This window comes from Choloepus didactylus, chromosome 22, assembly GCF_015220235.1.
Source record: "Choloepus didactylus isolate mChoDid1 chromosome 22, mChoDid1.pri, whole genome shotgun sequence".
Taxonomy (NCBI): Eukaryota; Metazoa; Chordata; class Mammalia; order Pilosa; family Megalonychidae; genus Choloepus; species Choloepus didactylus.
Window position 1 is genome coordinate 29,663,410 of NC_051328.1, and position 15,314 is coordinate 29,678,723.

At 35.3% G+C, this 15,314-nt stretch overlaps 1 protein-coding gene across 4 annotated transcripts in view; it reads right to left on the reverse strand.

The window, feature by feature from the left end:
• The window catches only part of GLG1 (golgi glycoprotein 1), a 216,890-nt gene that overhangs the window by 76,389 nt on the left and 125,187 nt on the right, over nucleotides 1-15,314 (reverse strand). For all 4 annotated transcript variants that reach the window (XM_037816454.1, XM_037816453.1, XM_037816456.1 and 1 more), the window contains exons 3-6: nucleotides 15,057-15,143; nucleotides 9,094-9,309; nucleotides 1,998-2,201; nucleotides 1,066-1,137 (exon numbers count right to left, since the gene is read on the reverse strand). In XM_037816454.1, coding sequence (XP_037672382.1) covers nucleotides 1,066-1,137; nucleotides 1,998-2,201; nucleotides 9,094-9,309; nucleotides 15,057-15,143 — 579 coding nt within the window. The remainder of the gene's footprint in view (nucleotides 1-1,065; nucleotides 1,138-1,997; nucleotides 2,202-9,093; nucleotides 9,310-15,056; nucleotides 15,144-15,314) is intronic.

Sequence of the window (15,314 nt, forward strand, 5' to 3'; positions counted from 1 at the left end):
TTCATTGGACTTTTTCAACATGGTTTGTACTGTAGCTTCATGCAGGCCTAGGTCTTTTCCTATCTAGGCTTTGCTGTCACCATTTTCAAATCTTCTGATCACATCCAATTTCACTTCCAGAATTATCACTTTGCATTTCTTTGCCGCCCCATTATTTTTATTGGACAATTCCTACTTTCTATCATCCATTTTTGTAAAATTTCACATGGGTTTATCACTAGGAGACAAGGAGGCCATGTAACTACACACTGTTGTTTGTACGTGAACTGGGTAACAGATGCTCAGTGACCAAGCACCAGCAGACTTTGAAAGAATTAATGTGATTTGTCATCAATCATAATGCACATCTGTTATTTGCATAATAATTTATGGACAAAAGAGGAAGCAGCAAAGTCTGTTCTTCATGCTACTCACAGCACTGTATAACTGAAAATTCAACTGCATTTTTGGCAGACTGTTGTTACTTTACTTAACTGTGGTATCTGATGTTCATGCATATTGGAACCGTGCAAGTAAGGACTACCTGTATCTTATTATATAAATCTTCAAATTTTTGGTCAGTTAAATCTGACAAATGATGTTTTCTAGGAAAAACAGCCTATTCTGCCATCTTCCCACAATCATCTAAAAAATAATTACTTTTGAAATTCATAAAAATGTTTGCATATTACTCATTCAAGTATAGAAGGCTAACAGTAATGAGAATGCTTGATAACTGCTGAACAACTAAAATAGTTAATTATCTATGAAGCACCTTGGTTTGGTTAGCCTAAACTGCCTGAGTATGTAGTGCTGGCTTCAGTGTGATTCCTGACATAAACTCTCTGATTTACTCCCACAAGTGATCCCGAACTAGTTTCGCAATGTTTGGATATCACAATTAGAGCTTCAATTTCTTGGTTTAAGCCAAATATGCTTTGGTTCCCTACTAAGAGCCATGTACTTCACCTCTGGAAAGTGTAAGCTTTATCAGTCATTTATATTTTGGAATGAATTTATAACAATATTGTATGAAAGGTTTTGTGAAATGAATAAAACAGAAGTTTTGTTCAAAGTACTACTTGCCTTTTCACTCATGGATTCTTCAAATTTGTGGTTAAAGAGACATTTATACACTCTGCCTTCACCAGCTTGTGTCTGTAAGATGGAACATACACATTATTACTAGCAGCTAAGTTAAGTTACGCTGGGCAGTACCTAGTATTCGACAAAATGAACTTTCGGTTCTGCTAAATTATGATGAGTACCTTTGGACAAACGGTTCAATCACTTATAAAATTTAGCAGCCTTTGAAAGACAAGTGATTGCAGTAAAGATAAAAAAATTCTCCCGCGATCACTGGCTATTGTCATTTGTTCCTAGATACGCTGTTAATTAGGGAACCAAGAAAAGCGTGAGAGTGATCTCCCTTCTTACAACTTTATGCCAGAGTCAGGTTAAACTTTCCCAATCAGTGGCTCTGATGGTTACCACAGTTAAAACAATAGACTACATGGAAATGGATACAAGCAATTCTCAACCTTCTGCTGGAAGGATGGTGACTATTCTAAGTGATAGAAAGTCGTTGTACAGGGTCTGCTGGTAGTAATCAATTATTTGGTTTTAAAAGTTAGCCACCTGTATTTTCTTCACCTTAACCAAAAACATATAAATAAATGTAAATGGGGCAAGGTTTTAGCCATGGAATGATGTGAATAGGATTTTCTGCTAAAATAGGATTCCTACAGATAAAATAGACTCCCATGAACTGAAATGGAGAAATAAGATGAGAGTAGGGGAAAAAAATGGGTGGGGAATGAAGTCAAATATCAGCTAGATGTTATATCATCAAGCTGAGCATCCATTATCATTTTCTGTTATCCTGGACCAACTCCACCTTCCATTTCAGTGGATTTTCTACATGTGAGGGTTTGTGGTAGTTTATCTTATTTTGGAATATAGTATAAAAAGATATAAAAATAGAAAAGGAAAAAAGAATATATTCTCAGCCAACTCACATTTTCACAAAAGCGCTCTCGATCATCTCGGCAAGCAAAATACAAATGCCTGTCCAAATGAAAGTCGTCTGAGGACAGCTCAGCCACTCGGAGAATGGCTTTCTTGCAGAGTTCGGAGACTTGAATCTTGGGATCTCTTTCTTCTGCTTCCTTCACCAAGCCTTTCTCCAGGCATGATACCACCTCACCTTGGGAATGTGCATCCTAAAATAGCAAAGATAACGAATATTTTAAAACTCTCACCATGAAGAGTTTCAAACAAACATTATTTCTTTTAAAAAAAAGTTGAAAAAAATTCCAAAATATAGTTAGCTTCTTGATGTTCTATTGAGAAATCAATGTGAACCAATCACATTGTGTAAGTTAAAGAAAATGCTCTCAACAATCTTTAGTTAGAACATAATAATTGCAGGTAACAAACTGGAATATTGATCTTGGGGAAATTAGTAGATCCAATTAGTACTAAAAATAGAAATATGAATTTTTTAAAAGTTAAAATGTCAGAAAAATTTTAAGAAATAAAATTGGCCCAATATTCTGACCATAGTTCATGTTAATATTGAAAAAACATTGCTGACATCTCTACTTATTTATCCCTAAAGTGCTAGGCATTTCCCAAATAACAGTGATTAGAGTCCAGTTAGTTAAATTAAAAATGAACCACAAAGTTTACCGAGACAAGATGTTACAGAAGCCCTCTTTCTCCTTTTCTACTCTATACTATCCATAAAACCATCTCAACAAGTACAATCTGTAGTGTGACACTCACTTTGATGTTCGGATTGTGATTTAATCAGATGACTACAGTTTATACAAACTACTTTTAAGAGCTTTCCTAAGACCATCCAATTATCTTTATTGCACATTGCATCATTCCCATAGCAATCACAAGTATTCATTCATCCAAAATACGAACAATTTCCCCTAACCATTTTCTATTTAAGACTCCTAATCTACCCTCAAAAGATATGCTTCAACAACTTGAGAAGTTCTTTCTAAAAATCCATAGTTCCCCAGATATATAAAAAGGGATTGGGTTTCAAGAAAAACATTCAAATGTATATTTGGATTTGGGCCAAAGACAGGCATGGCACAGGTAAAGCTGCAATGTAGTATGAAGAAAGCTTGCCTATTTGTGCAAGTTCATATATACAATAGAATAGGAAGAAAAGAGGGAACAATGGAGGGAGGGAGGGATCTCTATTTATTGACATGGAAAGACCTTCAGTATATAACAGTAAATGAAAAATACAGATTAGTTAGTTATCACCCATGAAGAACACAGAATTCAGAAGTCATTTAAAACAGGACTCAGCACAATAGATGAAGGGGAAATGGTCAGATAACATTGGAAGCATGAGAAAGTCAGGCCCATGTATTTAGCCTGGAGGGCAGATTCTGGAGGGGATAACATGGGGAGCTGAGAAGAGAGGAAGAAAGAAGTGGGAAAAGGGGAATGAGAACAGAAGGAAAAAATGACCAAGAAAGAGAAGAAAGGGAAAAGAAGAAGGTAAGAGAAAGAGAGGGTCAAGAGGGAGTGGTAAAAAATGAGCCCAGGCTAGGGACCCAAGGCTTAAATTAGACACAATTCATAACTGTAGGGACCGCTTTAAAAGGCCCAGAGAACATGGCAGTGCTGAACTGTACAATGGGAAAAAGAGAAGCTATATCTTTCAGACTACACTCCTTCCACTGTTTTGTTATCCTTTCTTTTATTCTGATTCCTTTTCTTCAAGTCCCTTCTCTCTTATAGTTTATACAATGGAATAGAGGGCCCAGACATTTTTAAAAGAATTTCTTAAGAGTAACAAGAACAACAAAAAAGTATAAAATGTAAGCAAAAAGCTGTCAAACAAGAGAAAAAAATCAAATTAATCCTTAATATTCAAACAGTGAATTAAAAGTGACATAAAAAATAAAATAGAACATGTCACCAACAATGTTACAGGAACTAGATTAAACCAAAGCATATTCAAACACAGTTCACCTTAGTGGCCTACTTTGTAAAATATAGTTCGTTATCCTGGACCAGCCTCCTATTTTTATAGTAGGGAAAAAGGGCTATCAGACAGGACCTGTAATCTTAACTTTCCTGAAATATTACTACTCTGTGCTATAGAATTGGTTGTATCTCATGACCCAAGTTATCTCTGACAGGCTGAAGATCATTTCACCTGACTTATTTTCTTTGGATAAGAACAGAATAGAATCCCAGGAGCCAGGCTCCTTAGCTTGAGACTTCTGGTGCCTAACAAGTTCTCTGAACTCCCTATCTACCAAGTCTTGAATTTGAATCTGAAACACATGAGGAAAATCAGTAGGCCCAATAACCAAAAAACTGTGATCACACAGCAGGCACACTAAGGTTAAAAAGCAGAAACTTTAAAGTTAGAAATATCTGGAGTTTGATTCCTGACTGATACTTACTAACTATATGATTTTCGGCAAATTACTTACTCTCTTGTGTCCGTGTCTCTTCATCTTGCAAAATGGGGATGATAGTAATACTTATACTTAGTGGTGTTGCAGAGAGAATTAAATGGAATGATGTATGTATAGTATTTACTTAGCACAGTGTCTGGCACATCACATGTACTCAATTAAATGGTGGTTATTAATTATTACAGTTATCTTCACTAACAATGTTATTAAATATGTATTTTTAAACCCAATTTACAGATGAAAAAAAGACTATTCAAGGTGAATAAACTTGCTAAGATTCAGTATAAAGGAGGTAATCATTAAAATAGCAAACCAAAGCAGCTGAAAATACAGTGCTACCATATATATACATATACAAAATCTTGCTACAGTAAAATACCTGGCATTAATATAGAAACGATTCCATGTAATGAATCTGTTGTTTCCCTGTATATTTAGAGTTTATAATTTTTTAAAACAAGCCATCAGTAAGAATTGAGTATTTAGGGCTATTATATCTCTTTATGGCTCCATTTGCTTCATATTAGATTTAAGGCAGCATCATGGTTTGAGAATCCTCTAGGGAATCTAAGGTTTAATTTTAATTACAGGATTTGTAGTACCACACATTAATGTTAGGTTATAAACATCATTTCCACTAGATGTTTTCATTTATCGTAACTTTCAGATAGATAATTTTTGCAAATAAAGATATTTCAGGAATTCTTTTCAGTCCCCCAGAGTCCCTGAGCTTTTCAAGTCAGTCTATTTGCATTATAACTAAAAAGATACAAATATTTAACAATGAAGATTGTATGGCTAATTACTGAAAATGAATGAAAGCAAAGGAGGTGAACTACACATCTGTGTTATCTATGAGAAAATAAAATTACTTAGGCTAAAAAAAAAGTTACTCATACACAGGCTTAACATGAATAACAAATGATTCCATAAATGGACTTAAAATGGATGTGTATTATCTCTATTGGGGTAAGACAAATGTCTAGCATTGTTGCCAGTGGCCCAATCAGTTTTACGGCAATTCAATAGGTAAAAACTTTTCTTTCCATTATGTTTTTTTTGAAGAAGAACAGAGAAGGAGAACACTAATCTCAAAATAGTAGACAAGAACTCAGTTTTCATCTCTGCTATAAACCATTCTCTATTTCAGAGTTTCTGCATCTGAAAATGGTATCTGTGACCTACTCCACTAATAAAAGGGGAAAAAAGAATGTCTCAACTACTCAAAGTAATTGGTTAAAAGCAGTGAATGATAAATTGATCATTTACTCATTTACTACTGAGTAAAAAAGAATGAAAGTAGAAATAATGTGTCACATATCTACAATTAAATTCCTTTACTGGATGTCACATTCTAATTTTTCTTCAGAAGATGTTAATCATTCACATTTTTACTTTCGGAGATCTGCCCTTTCGTTTGAAAGATAGTGATTTTGAGAATCCTAAAGGTTTTATTAGTTTATCTTCTGTGTTCTAAACTTGATACATAGTAACATTTTGAAAAAAGAAGTAGAGTTTTAAAATCATGACATTTATATGTTCATATAGAGGCAGCATAAAAACAGATTAACCATGTCCCTTGTCCCAGATTAACCATGTCCCTTGTCCTCTGACCTTTGGAGGTCAGTTCAAAGTTAGTCAAGAGTTTTCAAGCTTCAATAGCAACAGTGGTCAGAAGCCAATTCATTAATTTTCAGGATGATTTTTATATTTAAGTAACTGGTTTCATAGTGGCCAACTATAGTTAGAAACAGGAAAGAACAGCTGAATTTATGGCATCCTTCATTTTTAAACTCAGCTGTAGCCTCAGAGTAGATTAAATGGTAAGGAACATGCTTTTTCAGAAAGGCAGGCATGAGTCCATTTCACTGTCCTAAAAGTACATGAAAGTGTTTGGTGCTAGGATGGGGCTCTGATATAAATAGAAATTTCACCTAACCAGTAGGTATATCAAAAGATAAAAATGGCAAAAATTAGCATTTTGAAGGACCATAGAAACTTTTGTTTTAGCAAAGCTGAAAAAACAATCTTCACTCCTGTCATGTCTTCAGGCTCTAGCAATACTATTTGCAATCATATCGGTCACGGCAGACTTAGTGACTCTTAAATGTAGTTGAAAAGAGGTTTTATACTGACATTTCAGATAGCTAGTAGAAAGCTCATCAGCTATTACCAACAGAGAGGTGAAATCGTTATGGTCTATATTGTGGACTACTAATCACAAATATGAAAAAGTGTCACCAATCCTTGAAAAGTGTATCTGGACTGTTTCCATCTCTTGGCAATTGTGAATAATGCTGCAATAAACATTGGTTTACAAATGTCTGTTTGTGTCTTAAGCTTCAGTTCCTCTGAGTTCACAGGACTGTCAATGTAAAATGGCAAAGAATTAAAATGGGTAAAATTATTTTTATGTTATGTAGCTTTATCACAATCAAAAATCAATAATTTATTCAAACAAACACATACTGAATAATGAGTTTTAAAAAAAAATTATGATGGGTGTTCTTTTTTCACTTTTATTTTCTATTCTTGTTCTGGTTCTTTCTGATGTAAGAAAAATGTTCAGAGATAGATTGTGGTGATGAACGCATAAGTATGTTATCATACTGTGGACAGTGGATTGTATATCATGGATGATTGCATGGTATGTGAATGTATTTCAATAAAACTGAATTTAATAAAAAAAAAAAAAAAGACACTCCAGCAAGATTTAATAAAATTCCCTCTGACCCCTAGGAATCTTAGAGAAATGTTCCCATATTTACACAAAGAAGCATATTCAAAGACATTCCCTGAGGTATTGTTCCTGAGGAAAAAGTGAAAACAATTTAAATATTCCATCAACAGCAGAAAATTGAAACAAACTAGGGCACTTTAATATTGCAACAATGAAGTTGATCTAAATATACTGATAGGGAAAAATCTCCGAGACATATGGTTAAGTGAAAAAATGAAGTTTCAGAAAAAGAAAATATTATCTCATTTATGCTTAAAAAAATCCTCAAATCAAGTATATATATACATAGTATATTTTTATATATATTATCTCATTTATGCTTAGAAAAATCCTCAAGTGTGTGTGTATATATATATATAAATAGTGCTGTCCAATAGAAACAAAATGCAAGTCATATATATAATTTTATATTTCTAGTAGTCATATTATAAAAGTAAAAAGAAACAGGTGAAATTAAATTTTAATAATATATTTTATATAACAAAATAAAAAATATTAACATTTCAACATGTAATCTATATAAAAATTATTGATATAACTTCTTTTCCTTGACTACTTCTTGTACTACATTTTCACAATCCAGTGTATTTTAGACTTATAACGTCTCAATTTGAACTAGGCACATGGCAAGTGCTTAACAGCCATGTATGGCTCTTGTGGCTACTGCGTTAGGTCATCTCATGTGTGTGTGAGTGAGTGTGCAATGCGTGTGTGGATGCCAACCAAAATGTATGGAATATCTTTATTGGTAGTTTTTAAATTTTCTGTGAGAATGTACTCATGTGTAACTTGCATAATTAAAATTAAATTCAAAATTAAAAAAAAAATGTATCTGGAATAGTATTGTAAAGATTTTAAAAGGAGTGTGGTTTGGATTTGGATTTGATTTCTAACACCCTAAATAAAGCCAGAGGAGCTTCTTGATTTATCAGGGAGACAAGAGATTTTGTGTGATCTATTGAGTCTGTTGGGAAGGAAAAACTTTTCTTTATTAAAACTAGTCTTTCTTTAGCTGCCTAAAGCTGTTGCTAGTCTCACGGAGTTCTAAAAACAGCCCTGTGCTCACACGAAAGACCAGGACTTCAGTGATAGCCAGACAATTCCCAGCATTAAACTCTTTGTGTGAACTGATGGGTTCAGCCCCAGAATCCTAAAACCATATACTCTGTCAATGATGGAAGCCTACAAATCATGCTGCAATGAACTGGAGGCAAAGAGACAAATGGGTTTTATTTCATGCCATATTTCCTAAATAGCAGATAAATGCACAGAGGTACTGAAGAGCTGATGCCATAGATCTCCAACTACCTCTCCCACTGGCATCCATTACATTTCCAGAGTTTCTTTCATTTTTACTGACCTAATGTTCAGAATAAACCAGGCCAAACCTCCACTGTGACCTTCTGGACCAGGTTAAAAAGTCCAAAAATAAAATCAGACTAACTTTCTTTAGTAACTGCCTTTACTAAAACCAGTTCTTCTGAGTAATAATATATAATAATATTTGTACAGCACCTTTCTTCTGAGAAGCTGAAGGTACCTTCACATATCTTAAAAAGTTTCTAATGTTTAATAAATAACCTTCTTTTACAGATAGAGAACAATTGGCATGCTTGCTAGGTAATTTTTCTATGTAATAGTAAGGTACTAGCACAGAAAGATTACAGAATTCAGGGCTCTCCTCAAATAATTACTTTTCCCACAAGACTAAAATGCTTTGTCAGAGTTTCACAGGTAACCAACAACTAGCCGAATGTTTTCAAGATTAACATCACTCTTAGAAGATATTAATTCCTATATTTCCTCATACAGTACTGAAACATTGTCACAAACATACAAAATACATTCACATGTCAAAGTGTTTCATTCATCAAGTTCGTAAAACCACTTTGGTGAAGTCAATGTAGTAGATACCTTTTCTCCAAGCCGAATACTGCCACATTTCAGACTGTTGATGTCATTTTTGCAGTCATCCATAAAGCCACAGATTAGACGGTAATCACTGAAAATGATTGCAGTCATCTTGGTAATGTATTGGTGACATTGATACTCAGTGATGTTGCCTCGGTGATCCACCAAGCAGGAAACCAAGTAACCTTTTCCAACTGGTTCATCAGCACATTCTTTAATCTGCTCAACAGAAAGTGGTTGTTCTATACAAGCATTCCATGCTCATATCAAACAACTTGACAAAAGCTAAGGTGTCTGACAGTTGCCTGCTGATTTCCCATCTTTCTACTTGGGAAAAAAAAGGAAAACATTTTAGAAATTCATTTATGTTAAAGAAAAATAGTGTGCCATATGTACTTACATTGTTGTACCCTGTAGAAAATACATGATTAATGTGTTTTTGCAAGAAAATATATACATACCCAAATTTAGTAGAACTCATTTCTAAATGGAGTAAATAGAGCCATAATATCTATAGCTTTAGGATGTTCTTACTGAGGAGTCCCTTTAATGATGCAAAGAATGCAGTGGAAAGCAAGGAGAAGAATCTAGGGAAAACAAGTGCAGAACTGAAGTCTAGCTGCATGACCTATGACAAGCTACACAGCAAACTACTATTGCTATGTAAACCTAATGATCAAGGGGGGAAGAGGAAAAGCATTATGTTACTTCTTGACATGATATTAATGTTCTGAATTAACTGTGGATTTGGACATGTGTTTTTGAACTTAGTAGAACCCAAGGTTAACCACTGCGGTTTGGAACAGAAACATATTTAAAATGATGGTCAGCACAGTCTGGAAAGAAGTTTGGGAAGGGGAAGGCCAATCAAAACTTAATGTGGTGATTTTTTAGACATATGATCTAATGGATTAAGCACAAAGTGATTCCGCATGGTTAGTGTTCCTGCGAAGTGCATCCCAAACCACAAATGCTAATTAAGCCAACAAGCCAAAAAAACCTGCAGAACTTCAGGCATAAAAAAGTGAAATCTACCAATATGTTTATAAACAGACCACTGTTTGGAAAAAGCTTATTGAACTAAGGGAATTTAAAACAAAAAAAAATGGCAGTTTTCACAAAAAAAATGAGCTAATGTAAATACCTATTTTGAATATAAATGAGGAGGAAGTATATAACTGTTTGGTTTTTTTTTAAATCAATCAAGAATATTATCCCTAATACACAGCACATATAGTAAGTGTGTACACCAGATAAAACAAATACAATCTTATTTATCAAAACATGCTGGGTAAAGGGTGTATGCACACACAAATTATCCGAGTCAAACAGGTCTTTTCTTTTCAGGTCTACTTCAGTATCAAATCCAGACCAAGCCAAAAACATAGTTCAAGACAGAAAATCATGTTTAGTTATAAAGACACAAACTTGGGAATTTAAGGGGCTTTAGAGTCAGCAGAGATCTTCAAAAGTCAAGGTGAATGCAATTCTTTGCTTTGACACTTAGAACTTTAAACACTTTTTTGGGTGTGCCAGTTTGAATGTATTGTGTCCCCCAGAAAAAGCCATATTCTTTGATGCAATCTTGTGGGGCAGACATAATAGTGGGGATTAAGTTGGAACGTTTGGATTAGGCTGTTTGCATGGAGATGCGCCCCACCCAACTGTGGTAGATAACTGATGGGATATTTTCATGGAGGCATGGCCCCACCCATTCGGGGTGGGCCTTGATCAGTGGAGCCATATAAATAAGCTGGCTCAAGGAGAGGAAACTGAGTGCAGCTGTGAGTGACGTTTTGAAGAGGAGCAACCTTGCTAGAGAGGAACGTCCTGGGAGAAAGCCATTTTGAAACCAGAACCTTGTAGCAGATGCCAGACACGTGCCTTCCCAGCTAACAGAGGTTTTCTGGACGCCATTGGCCATCCTCCAGTGAAGGTACCCGATTGCTGATGTGTTACCTTGGACATTTTATGGCCTTAAGACTGTAACTGTGTAACCCAATAAACCCCCTTTTATAAAAGCCAATCCATCTCTGGTGTTTTGCATTCTGCAGCATTAGCAAACTAGAACATTGGGTGATGCCTAAAAAGAGGACCATGAATATATTTCCAGGAAAAGGTTTTTTGTTTGTTTGTTTTTAAGCAAAAGAGGTAAGTATAAAAAATGAAGAGAGAAATAGCTACCTAAAAATCCTAGCATTTGTGATTCAACCACAGAAAAAAATCCAGATACGAGAATAGGACTGGTGGCAGACACCTAGATTTTAACTTAATGAAGCAGCAAGCCATTCAGACTGGTCCTATTACTGGGCAATCAACAGTTCAACAATCTGAAGAAAAACCAAGACCACATTTTGAAGAGGAGCCCCCAAAAGAAATGAAATTATATACAATTAGAGTCAATCACTTGAGATTTTACTGAAACACAGAGCTGGAGAACCTATTTGTATTTTAGGTCACCACCAATTACAATAAAGTGTTTGAATTAGAAGTTTATGCTTTTCTTCAGTCATTCTGCTGGAGAGCACTTTTCCTTCTGTTTTATTAAACGTCTAAGATTAAAAGCAAAATAGCATTAAATCATCAACAAAGTTAAAATCGGTAGTAAATTCTAAGGTGGCTGGGGAGTAGATTCATAAAGTGCCATTAGGAAAATGCTGCAGGTGCTCTATCCTGGACAGGAGACTGGGGAAAACCAGGCAGTATTTGGCTCAATTATGGCAAGTAAATACGAATTCTGGTTTGCAGTGTGCAAATATACTTGCAATGTTGTTTTTCTGCCTGTAAAGTAGGATTCCAAAATTACTAAAGAAGATGGGAGAGAGATGCAGAATAAAATGTTTCTTTGTAACTATCTTGATAATATTTAATTTTCCTGACTCCAGTATAATTTTCTGTGTCATTGCCCTCTAGGGAAGGATAAGCACTCGTTACTAGAATCACTTCCAAAACCAGAACACTCCAAGAGGTCACAATGGGACCATGATTACATATATTATAAGAAAGCCAGCCTAAACCAAAAAATGAAATTCTTCTGGTGAGTATGCATATACTTGGGGCTAAATCTTCACGTGGCAATCAAACTGGTAGATACTTAACTGTGGAAAAACATGAGGCAAAACAAACATATGTATAAATGTTCTGATGTCTCCAAAAGAAACTATGTATAAATGGACAGTTCAATAATATAATGGGAGTACAAAAACATTTAAAATTCAAGCCTAGGAATAATTTCTTTACTGGTATTTCCTTTTTATTGTTAAGAAAATACCTTTGCCCTTGTTTTTTTCTAAAACAAAACAAAACAAAACAACCTTTCTGTGGTAACATATATACAATAAAAAATTTCCCATTTTAACTACTTTCAAGTATAGAATTCAGTGGTATTAATTACATTCGTAAGGTTGTGTTCCTACACCACCATTATCAAAACTTTTCTATCAACCCAAACAGAAACTTTGTACTCATTAAGCATTAAACTCACACATTTAGTAATAACTCCTCATTTCCCATTTTCCCCACTCCCCACCCCTAGAACTATTCTCCTTCAATCTCTATGAATTTCCTTATTCTAAGTATTTCATATAAGAGAAATCATAAAACATTTGTCCTTTTGTGTCTGGTTCATTACACTCAACTTGAGGTCTTCAAGGTTCATCCATGCGGAACCATATAGAAGCACTTCTTTTTATGGCTGAATAACATTCTTCCACTGAACGGATATATCACATTTTGTTTATCCATTCATCTGCTGATGGACACCAGGGTTACTTCCACCTTTTGGATACTGTAAATAACGCTACTGTGAATAGTGTACAGATAGCTGTTCGAGTCCCTGCTTTCAATTCTTTTGGGAATATACCTAGAAGTGGGATTGTTGGGTCATACAGTAAATTTATATTTAACTTTCTGAAGAGCCACCAAACTGTTTCCTTAATATTTTAAAGTTAGAGGTTTAGTTACATAGCTAGCTAAGGGAATTTGAGATACAAAATACGAAACCCAGGAGTTGAAGGTAAATCTTTCAAAGATAAAGTATTATACTCTGAAGTTCTAAGATATATGTAAAAGGCCACTGTTTTAAAAGAATAAAACTTATCTGATCCAGTATAAGAAGATTTGAGGAAGAATATGGGTTCTACAAGACCCCACAATGACATAAGTGAGGGGTATAAGCTGAGGGCTATCTGCGTAGGGGAGGGTCTTCCTTAAGGGCTCTGGAGAAAGTGGCTACGATTTAAGTCAAGTCCTCAATAGGGTCAGCCTGAGGATAGGTTAATACGTTAAAAGAAATATGAGTATTTACTTTGGGGTGGAAAAATGGCAACTGTTTTCTCCGTGATCTCACACTTCAGTATGCAGAAATCTTTGGCTTTCTGGAATTCTTATTAGAGATTCCAAAACAAAAAAGAAATTGCAAATCTCACAAATGTCATTAATATTTGTTGTTTAAAATGAGGCAAGATAAATAATTCACATTTTTTGCCTACTAGCATCTGTATAATGCTATACATTTTCATTAACTTCTTTTATCTTTATATTCAGTACACATTTGCAACAAGATATATAATCATACCCTTACCTTTCATTTGAAATGATCCAATGGAATAGCCAAAAAACTTAGGAACATTTAAAAGCTTCCTGGGGAACACCATTTTGATATGCCTCAGACATAAATGCATTGTAGAATGTGTGAGAACAGCCTTAATTACATAAGCAGTTGTAGCATCTGTTTAGGGACCAACAGAGACTGATCTCCAACTTGCCTGAATCAAAAGCATCCTACTCTGAAATAGCAACATCCCAAAGTAATTTGGGCAGAGAATAAAAATATATATGTAGGGCGCCCCCTGAGGAGCGGGGGTGGGGGTGGGGGTGTGGATGCAGAAGTGTTGCACTTCCTCACCTGGTTTGTTGCTGAAGTTCTCACAAACACTGAGGACTGATGGCTTGGTATGTTGAGCCCTCTATCTTGGGGCCTGCCCTTATGATGTTCCTTACTGCAAAGGAGAGGCTAAACCACCTAAGAGTCTCCCCCTGAGTGCCTCTTTGTTGCTCAGATGTGGCCCTCTGTCTTTAACTATGCCACCTCAGCAGGTGAACTTACTGCCCTCTCCCCTACGTGGGACCTGACTCCCAGGGGTGTAAATCTCCCTGGCAACACAGGATATGACTCCCGGGGATGAATCTGAACCCGGCATCGTGGGCTTGAGAACATCTTCTTGACCAAAAGGGGGATGCAAGATGAAACAAAGTGAAGCTCAGGTGGCCTAGAGATTTCAAATGGAGTTGAGAGGTCACTCTGGTGGACATTCTTACACATTATATAGATAACCCTCTTCAGGTTTTAATGTATTGGAATAGCTAGAAGCAAATACCTGAAACTATCAAACTCCAACCCAGTAGCCTTGACTCTTGAAGACGAGTGTATAATAGCATAGCTTACAAGGGGAAACTGTGTGATTGTGAAAACCTTGTGGATCATACTCTCCCTTTATCCAGTGTATGGATGGATGAGTACAAAAATGGAGACAAAAACTAAATGAAAAATAGGGTGGGATGGGGGGGATGATTTGGGTGTTTTTTATTTTTTATTCTCATTCTGATTCTTTCCGGTTTAAGGAAAATGTTCAAAAATAGATTGGGGTGATGAATGGACAACTATATGATGGTACTGTGAACAGGTGATAATATACCATGGATGATGGTATGGTATGTGAATATATCTCAATAAAACTGAACTTAATTAAAAAAAAAAAGCATCCTACTCTAAGTATAAGTCAATGCTACACCTCCCCCAAAAGGCTCTTTAATTATACCCCCTTTCCTGTCTCAACCAATACAGATGTGAATTCCAAGAAAAGTGAAGTCACTGAGTCATTCCCCTTTTTGTGACTGGTCAGGTCAACAGATGTAATTTTCTCTTCTAAGACATTAAATACCCACAAAATTCTTTTACAACTTACCTCTGATATGGTAGATTTGCAAACCTCTCTGGCTACAGATTCAAATTTGGGGTCTGTAGTTAGGTTCAATTTGTAATTCCACAACAACTAGGTATAAAAGAAAAACAAACAACTCCAATTAGAACAGAACAAAATTTAAAATCAATGGTCACTATAAATGACAAAAGTTCATTGTACAGAGTCAGATAAAGCACAGTCACACTGCAGTTGTATAACAGAAACTAAGATAAAATGCCATCATATTCAGAGATAATAGGG